This window comes from Amblyomma maculatum, chromosome 8 (genome assembly GCF_055883805.1).
Source record: "Amblyomma maculatum isolate TAMU_Amacu chromosome 8, ASM5588380v1, whole genome shotgun sequence".
NCBI classification, from domain to species: Eukaryota; Metazoa; Arthropoda; class Arachnida; order Ixodida; family Ixodidae; genus Amblyomma; species Amblyomma maculatum.
Window position 1 is genome coordinate 37,516,898 of NC_139351.1, and position 9,168 is coordinate 37,526,065.

General features: G+C 53.1%; 1 protein-coding gene across 1 annotated transcript; it reads left to right on the top strand.

The window, feature by feature from the left end:
* The first annotated feature begins 4,589 nt into the window (after positions 1–4,589).
* LOC146181001 (uncharacterized) lies at positions 4,590–8,849 on the top strand. Its single transcript, XM_084576218.1, has 3 exons — positions 4,590–6,361; positions 6,426–7,345; positions 7,414–8,849. The coding sequence occupies exons 1-3, from the start codon at positions 5,483–5,485 to the stop codon at positions 7,919–7,921; spliced, it is 2,307 nt and encodes a 768-aa protein (XP_084432344.1). The 5' UTR covers positions 4,590–5,482; the 3' UTR covers positions 7,922–8,849.
* Positions 8,850–9,168: the final 319 nt, after the last annotated feature.

The window sequence follows — 9,168 nt, forward strand, 5'->3', positions numbered from 1 at the left end:
TAGTCTTGGACAGACGCTGTTGCCTTGTGGGAATGGACGATGGCTTGTGGGAGACATAGACGCGGGCTCTTGCCACGTAGGATTGTTGCCTTGTAATATCCATGGGCGTCCTGACGTGGTTTCAACATAGTCACCGATACATGGTATTGTTACTTGCAGTGTCTGCAGAGCGGCAAATTGCTGGACTTCGTGGAATACATCTTCGGGCGGTCTCCTCGGAGCGATGTACTGACAGAGCCCCCTGTGGTGGCGGCAGAACAGCAACGCGACGACAGTAATGGCGGCCAACGCAGCCCGGCTGGCAGCATTCGCGAATGTCTCGGGGGCGTTAAGCTTGAGCGTATATCTTCAGTTGAATTTGTAATGCCCGGCGATATGGAAGTGCAGGACAGATTTGTTGCCGTTGTTGCCTTGTATTCACGTAGGCATGACTTGTGGGAATGGAATAGACGCTGGCTCTTGCCTTGTATTGCTTAGACAATGGCCGTAGTCTGGACAGACGCTGTTGCCTTGTGGGAATGGAATAGACGCTGGCTCTTGCCTTGTATTGCTTAGACACTGGCCGTAGTCTTGGACAGACGCTGTTGCCTTGTGGGAATGGACGATGGCTTGCGGGAGACATAGACGCGGGCTCTTGCCACGTAGGATTGTTGCCTTGTAATATCCATGGGCGTCCTGACGTGGTTTCAACATAGTCACCGATACATGGTATTGTTACTTGCAGTGTCTGCAGAGCGGCAAATTGCTGGACTTCGTGGAATACATCTTCGGGCGGTCTCCTCGGAGCGATGTACTGACAGAGCCCCCTGTGGTGGCGGCAGAACAGCAACGCGACGACAGTAATGGCGGCCAACGCAGCCCGGCTGGCAGCATTCGCGAATGTCTCGGGGGCGTTAAGCTTGAGCGTATATCTTCAGTTGAATTTGTAATGCCCGGCGATATGGAAGTGCAGGACAGATTTGTTGCCGTTGTTGCCTTGTATTCACGTAGGCATGACTTGTGGGAATGGAATAGACGCTGGCTCTTGCCTTGTATTGCTTAGACAATGGCCGTAGTCTGGACAGACGCTGTTGCCTTGTGGGAATGGAATAGACGCTGGCTCTTGCCTTGTATTGCTTAGACACTGGCCGTAGTCTTGGACATACGCTGTTGCCTTGTGGGAATGGACGATGGCTTGCGGGAGACGCGGGCTCTTGCCACGTAGGATTGTTGCCTTGTAATATCCATGGGCGTCCTGACGTGGTTTCAGCATAGTCACCGATACATGGCATTGTTACTTGCAGTGTCTGCAGAGCGGCAAATTGCTGGACTTCGTGGAATACATCTTCGGGCGGTCTCCTCGGAGCGATGTACTGACAGAGCCCCCTGTGGTGGCGGCAGAACAGCAACGCGACGACAGTAATGGCGGCCAACGCAGCCCGGCTGGCCCGGCTTCCCCGCCGCCGCCGACAGGAAGGGAGGCCGACTTGATAGCACTGGAGCGCTTGCTACGGATGCCCCTAGCGGCTCGACGGACCAATCCGGTACGCTAAGGTGATCCTTATCTATAGCAGTCTCGCCACATCCCCCCTCGCCGCCGCTTTCCGCGAATGAACGGGCGACGGGCACCGAGCTCTCCGGTACGTCAAGGACGGCCCTCGCCACTCCCTGCATACGAGCCGACGCCGCCGCTTCCAGCGCCGCAAAGCCCGTTTCATCTCCGTTTGAACAGCCGGCAGCCGCTGCAGACGTCGTCGTTGGTAACCATGGGCCTGTCGCCTGGGGAAAATTTCGTGCCGATTGCCAGCACGGCGGGGGCAACGCGTCGCCGACGTTCGAAGGAATCTTCCCTGGCGGGGGACCACCATCGAGCGGACCAACATTTGCCGATAAAGAAACGGAAAGTGAGGAACGTTCCCGGTTTACCGGAGGGCTCGCGGACTTTCGTCCCAGACTTGGAGATTCCAGGGGTTTCGCTTTGCCCAGAAACGCCTCTCATCTGTTCCCCATCGGCAAGGGCGGCCAGGGATGTCCTGTGCAACTCCGATTACGAAAACATCGACGACGAACTCTTTGTCGAATGCCACAGTGTCTCAGCAGCAGCCTCGGACACTAACAGCATCTGCAGTGACAGCGGCAGTGGTAGCACCCCAAATGCACCTGCACAAGACAGCAGCTCCCGTGCCGCCTCGCCTGACACAGCGGTATGTCCCCCCCCCCCCCCCCCCCCCCCCCCCCAAGCAGTACAAGTCATGGCAATGGTTCCAGTCCCAATATTCGTGGCACCGCATCATTTACCGGGCGTTCTAAACACCCCGGGCATCTCAAGCACATTTCCAGGCGCAGCAGCTACACCGATCCCAAGCGCGGCGGCTCCCCGGCCATCGCAAGAATCTCAAGCGCAGCAGCCATCCCAAAGACACCGGGTCTTCCAGGCACAACGGGTCTTCCAAGGTCAATGTACAACTGGTCGCGCAACTCGGAAGAAAACGCGTGCAGCTGCCTACTGCCAGCGGCATCAACTCGATGATGAGGGCTCCTGCGAAGTGTGAGGCAAATTACTAACGCACAGAAAATAAGATCTGCCAGAACTCCAAAGAACTAGAAAGTAAACATAATATTCGCGCTCAGGAATGAATGCAGTTTTTGTTTCTTGCGCAAGAAAAAACGTGTCACATTTTTACTAATATTTTAACTTGTTTCTAACGGCCTCTCTCGGCCGTAGTTGCCCAAAGCTCACACGCTCAGATATGGTTCAACCTGTCTCCGCGGAATGGGTGCGTCGTCGGCCCCTGTTCAACGTTCATCGTTGCGTGCTGCGTACAGAGTGGGTTATCTGTAACAAACAGTCAGTATTTCATTCTGCTGGTTTTGGTAGAGCTTTACTGCAAGGCGAAGACTGTCTGTGCTCGATGAGAAACTGATTGCCGCTGCATGTGCGCATTTCCGGACGATGGGACAATGCTGCGTCACAGCTCGGCGGCTCGGCTCGGCCTCCCAGGCACGTCGCAAAAGTGGTGGCTTGTTTTACGGATACACGTCTGCATGAGCGGCGTATCGCTGCATGTTTTAATTGAGCGGTGAAGGTGAGATTTTATTGCCCCCAAGAAGCGTGTCGCATTGCTCAAAGCCTTCGGTTCCGCTCCCCTTGCTGCGTGTTTTGTTTACTGCGTCGTATTACCGCACCAACGTTCGCTGAACGTGCTTTAGCTGTTATTACAGTGATGTTCCTATTGTCAATGGGATCTTTCTCATGAACATGTTAAATGCTTAAGTTGTAAATTTGTAACCTCACATTGACTCCTTTCAGTGGCAAATGAAGCGCGAGTAAAATATGGGAATCATCAACAGGGCAAGATTTATTGGAGCGAAGCTATATCGTAGATATTTTCACTTCTCAGACGCATTAACTTCTAAATACTAGCAATCCCAATTTGAATTGCTTACTTAAGCTCTTACAGGTTGGCGTTCTAGCGCTAGCGTTATTCCGTTCGTTTGTTTTTGTTGTTCTTTGACGCTGATATGTATACTTTGTTTGTTAGCAAGATCTTTTACCCTTTTATAATCTCACCGCGTCTCGTTTGGAGACCTACGCTCAGGTCATTTTGTTATCACGAGGATTTCATGAAGACCGTGACGAATGAGCGGTGGTCGCTCTCCTACACTTAGATTTCATTGTCGTGAAGCGTCTATGTAAGTAATCGTGAATTAATAAAGCCTGGCTTTGTGCAGCGCAGCTTCACTCATTTATGCCCTTAGTGAAATGCCTCAAGCCATGTGGTTCTATCCATGTGCTTGCCGAATTCACTTGAAGGCCCTTGTTCACAAACGCGCCCGAAGAAATAAGCCCCAGAATGCGTTTACATGACGCGCGACGAAAGACTAGGCTAACGACGACGGAGGCAGAACGATGCTATGATAAGGTGGTTAAAGATGCCGTAACATTTCAGTTAACGTAAAACTTGACAGCAGAAATCCATGTCAAGTTGACTGAACAGTTACGGTGTCCATTTTTCTGCCTTATCCGAGCATCGTTCTGCCTCCGTCGTTGTTGGCCTTTTTTTTCGTTCATAAGTAAAAAGACAAATTCCCCGCCAAAAGTACGTCACTGTGACGTCACAAGCAACGTCACGTGTTTGTTGTGCCTCACAGTTCGCAGGGGGCGCTGGGAAACTAAAGCCTCGCTCAGAGTCGACACGCAGGCTTCTATGGGAGTTACGCTACCATTTGTTCTTCTACCATGGGTCTTCCAAGCACAGCGGGTCTTCCAAGCACAGGACTGAATTAAAATTATTTCGCAGCGCCGACAGACGAAGGAGGAGAGATCGTCGACTCCACGAGCGTGACGTGGCCTTTGACAGTGTACATAATAAAGTATAAGTTATGTTTGAAACAATGTGTCTTCCATTTTGTTTGCTCGCTTCCCTACAGCTGCTGCCGCAGAGTTGGGTACCGATACAGTGAACTAGAATATTGGTACCGACCAGCGGCAAGCGGCGAGCGAGTGACCCTCTTTCTAGAGAACATCCCCGTCTCGAAGGGGAGGAGGGTGTAGGTGTGTTAGCCAGTCGCAGCGGCTGCTCGGAGAGGGGGAAGATTATGAGAGCGAGGAGAGCGGTGGCGCACGGCGGCTGCCGACGCAGCTTGGATGGGTGTTTGTGTGTGTGCGTGTGTGGCTGCCTGAACGACGCCATGGAAAGGATGGAAATTGAGCGACTAGTGGGTGAGCAACTGTTGGCTACAAGCACGCAAAAGCAACAACAGCACGCGAAAAGTGGCCGTGACAGTAAACACGGGGGCGATGCTCCCGGAAGAAATGGCGTTGTCGGTAACAGCGCCGCCCGTGGCTGTAGCAATTCTGCTGGCGCCGCTGCCGCCGCCACGAGTACTCGTGACGGGGCCGAGCAACGGCAGCAGCAGCGCGAGCAGAAACGATAAAACGAGAAAGGGCGTGCTAGCGGCGCTGTGGCGGCGGCGGATGGCATGCTAGGACTGCGCGCCGCCGCCACTAAAGAAATACTCTTCGACGAGGACGTTGTATCGTTAGGCGAAGAAACTACGAGTGCCGCTACTGCCATTGCCATGACGCTAGACGAGGAGCCGTGTGAAAGTATTACTGAACGCGCCGCAGTATCCGAAGGCAAACAGCTCGTCGTGCGAATTAACGACATTGGACAGACGCCCCCCAAGCAGTCGTGTCGCGTATCTAGCCTTAAGCGCACATCCATGAGCATGAACAGAGCACCGCTGGTGACGCCGCCACAAGGAAGCGCGGACCTACGCGGAGTATTAGTAACTACTTTTTCTGAAAAGAGAAGGGCTCGCCTAATGAGCACGATAGACGCGGTAGCGCGAGGCAAGATCGGCGCCCAGCAACACAAAGGCGACGCAACGGCGAGCGCCATAATCGATCCGGTTGTCCTGCCTTTCAAGAAACAGCGCACGCCTGTCACCTTCGAAGCAGCTGCCGCAGCAACGCTTCCAAGTGCACAAGATATTGACTATGTCGACAGCTCGGCGGCGGCCTTCGCCGTCCCCGCCGTCAGAGGAGTTGGTCGAGGAAGAATCCGCACTGGAAGAGCAACCCCAAGAACAGCAAGCTGAGCAGCAACAGCAACAACCTCGGCAGCAGCAGCCGCAACAATCTCAGCGACAGCAGCAGCAGTCACAACAGCAACAACCTCGTCAGCAGCAGCAGTCACAACAATCTCAGCGACAGCCTCAGCCCCGACAGCCCGAGCCCGAACAATTCACCCAAGATGAAATTTGTTGCGGTCAAGTCATACCGCCTACACCACCCATCAATAATACAAGCGACGAGCTGCACGCGGCACCCGAGCCGTCGTCGCCCCCAAAAGCATGGCGGCCCGAACGCCCGGCGCGTAAACGACGGTTGCTCGGGGTGGGAACGCCGGAGGCTATAGATGAATATTTTCGCACTGACGAATTGGAATCCATGTCGTCGCAAGACGACGAGGAGGACTACGAAGCGGTCACTACTACAACCACGAGCGACGACGGCAGTGCAGCTAGCAACGGTTTCGGGATCGGCGCGGGGAAACGGAGAGGCAGAGCTAGAATGCTTTCCCAGAGACGACGAAAGAAGCTCGAGCAACAGAGGCAACGGGTCCGGTTCGCCGATGCTTCCACATCCCACGCCGACAAAGCCATGACGCAAGCTCTGCGCGACATGTTGCCGCAACCCAAAGTGTGCGCCCTAGGCGAATATGTGGATCCTGACACACAGCGCAGCGTGCCCGTGCCGCCTCACGACACCATGCTGGCGCTTCTAGTGTTTGCCACCAGCATGCTGTCCTGTGCCAACGTCAACATCGAGGGATCCGGCCCCGAATTGTACGAACACATATTTGCCTACGCCGTGGTAAGTTTGGTGCTTGCGCTTTCAACCAACGATCAATGTTATATATGTGTGTTTGTCTTTCCAGAGCCGGGGAATCAGGAACAGACGAGCCGCCATGGATGCACTGCGTAACTGGTTCGACGGAGCTTTTGCACATGGCGAACCGGGATACAAGTTTCTCGACCCACACAACGCTCACCCCATTGTGCAGGCCAACCATCGTACTCCCACCTTGCTCGTGGCAAACCAGTTTCCTGGCGAGCACTGGAGCTACGTGTATGCTTTGCGCGTGCGGCAGGACATGGGCTTTGCCTTGGCCCGTGTCTTACTGCTCCCCTTTCTGACGGGAGATGCGTGCGTGGCGTCTCTCGTCGGGGACATGGATGCCAAGTGGATGCCCGGCGTCTCGAGGGCTCTGCACTATGGGCTGCGCATGTGGCTTGCCTGTAAGAAGGGAGCCGAGTGCATGTACTATTTGATGCGCAACTGTATCGAGCAGCGCGCCTACCACGCAGTGGAACCGGCGTCGGTGGTGCTCGACGACGGCACGGTGCTGAGGCCTACCCAGGCAGAGGAGCCCCAGCAGCAGATCGGTCGGGACGGACCTTTGCCCACGTTTGCAGAGGCACCCTATTACGACTTGCACCCGAGCGATTGCGTCGCCTGGCACGAGCTCTTCGATACCAACGACTTTGCTGCTGCCAACGAACGTTGCAACACTCGCGTCATGAACCCCGCACTATTTCTACCTGCGTGCAGCACTGGCGTGGGGACCAGCAGCCTGCCGGGACTGCAGCGGATCCTGGTTTCGGTCTTCTACAGCGCCATCGAATACTTTGCCACGGCGGCGTCGGTGGGAGACACTCGCTGCTGCATCGTATTCTGGGGCGCGGGACACCAAGTCCGAGTGCTGCACGATTCGTGCCGGATCTTGCTGCGCTATCACACCTTGGCAGAATCGAGCACGGGAGCTACCCCTGCCACGGCACATCATCAACCAAATCGGTAAGTAGGTGAGCGTGTGCGGTGATGATAACTGTAGTGATACCTCTCTCTCTTTCTGTCCCGCACAGTTTCAAGATCACCATGATCGACACCGCAACATCACCCGGCAGTGCACCGTCGTCCCCAGCTCAACAATCCCAGCAGCAGCCGCAGCAACAGCAGCAGCAGCACCTCAATCACCGACAGTCACAGCAATTTCAGCAGCAGACACACGACGCCGAGTCCGTGCTATTGTCAAGTGGCGGACATCACCAGCGCGGCAAAATGCACATTGTGTTCTGCGTAGCGCCCGTGGTCGAGGTGACAAGTGACACGCAAATCCAAGTAGAACCAAAGCTCCCGAAAGGAGTAGAGCCCATGTTTGTCTTTCGCATGTTGGATGGAAATCCAGATGCACACACGGACGTCGTAACCAACAGTATATGTCCCCGTTCACTGTCTAATGCCATAATCTCATGTGAGGCTACAGATTTCAAGCGCGGCCTCAACGCGGGCCTTAATGGCTTATTTCCATGCCTATTTCAGTCGAAGCGTTTCGCGTACTCATATATCAAATCCTCCTTGCTAATCTCCTAATCTCTGGATTAGCAAGGAGGATTTGAGGAATTCGCGCTTGGTTACTACAATCAAGCGCGGAGTTTGGACGCGCTTGATTGTGACGCACAGTTGCAGACGAAGTTTTTCTCGTGTAGTGCCATTTCTAGCTTCGCTCTGCTTCGGGTTCGGCTGTGCATTGTGCGCCTCACTCGACGTAAGGAAATTAGGCTCCCCGTGGGCTGCTTATGTCGTTGTTCTGCCGAAGGTATTCCGCCTTCAAATACGCAGTTGGTGCAGTGTTATGTTCCATAGCTCTAAGGCTGTACGTTATGGCACTGCATTTATTTACCTCCGAATTCCTTTTTGCGGTCAGCTAGGCTACGCGTTCGCAATTAATAATTCAGTGTTTAATGTATCTGATAGAGACAGGAAATACAGGCTGTATGGCCGGTTAGTATCGCTTGTCAGAAAGAAACTGCAGGCAGCAACAGCTGGTGAATATTCGAGGTTGCTTTGGTTGCCTTTGGTACTTATATGAAACTTATATATGTATGACCGCGAACTGGGTTTGCATTATGGCTCAGCAGTGTGGCTGATCAATCTGTAAGTCAGAAAAAACGGTACATGATGCAAACTCCTGTTTTTGGAAGGTTCAGTTGTACTGAGTGTGCCCTGTATCTGAATTAACTCAGCAGTTTTCGTGGAGCCTCCTCGCCCATACTTCTATAGTTTCCATCTTTCAGAGATTTGTTCAAGTCAGTGCAGTGGCATCGTCTTTTGACTTGCTATTATGTGAAAGTTGCGATATGGGCAGTATGGTATGTTTTTCATCGAGACACTGGCCCAGTCAAGAAAAAAAATTATGATTGTCAATTGAGGTTTGCAGTTGCAAAATTTCTAAATATGCTTTTGGCACAGACTCGAAGCACCAGTTTGAATAAATTGAACATTCCAATTAGGCAGTTCAGCTAAGGCTTCCAGTTGTAATGCTTATTTTGCTGGCACTGGCCTGAAATGGCAGCTCCAAGCGGGCGACAGACAAGCATGCATTCATATGACACATAGACCATAGGAACACTATATATACCCGAAGAGTTGACACGATCTTTTCTTTGTTGGGGTTTAGCCTCGCACATTGGACCCTCCTCTTGCATTCAGTGGCAGATCTTCAGGAGTCAGAGTTACCTCGTTTAATCACAACTTACGTGGTTATAGAAATTATGCAAACTACACAGCAACATTTTTTTATGAAATGTTTAACAGGGCCTTCCAATTGAATGTTCCGA

Bases quoted from the DNA above. Each gene is read 5' to 3' on its own strand.
- LOC146181001 (XM_084576218.1), top strand. From the start codon at position 5,483: ATGTCGACAGCTCGGCGGCGGCCTTCGCCGTCCCCGCCGTCAGAGGAG. The intron at 6,362-6,425 runs GTAAGTTTGGTG...TTGTCTTTCCAG, and splicing joins ACATATTTGCCTACGCCGTG to AGCCGGGGAATCAGGAACAG. The intron at 7,346-7,413 runs GTAAGTAGGTGA...TGTCCCGCACAG, and splicing joins GCACATCATCAACCAAATCG to TTTCAAGATCACCATGATCG.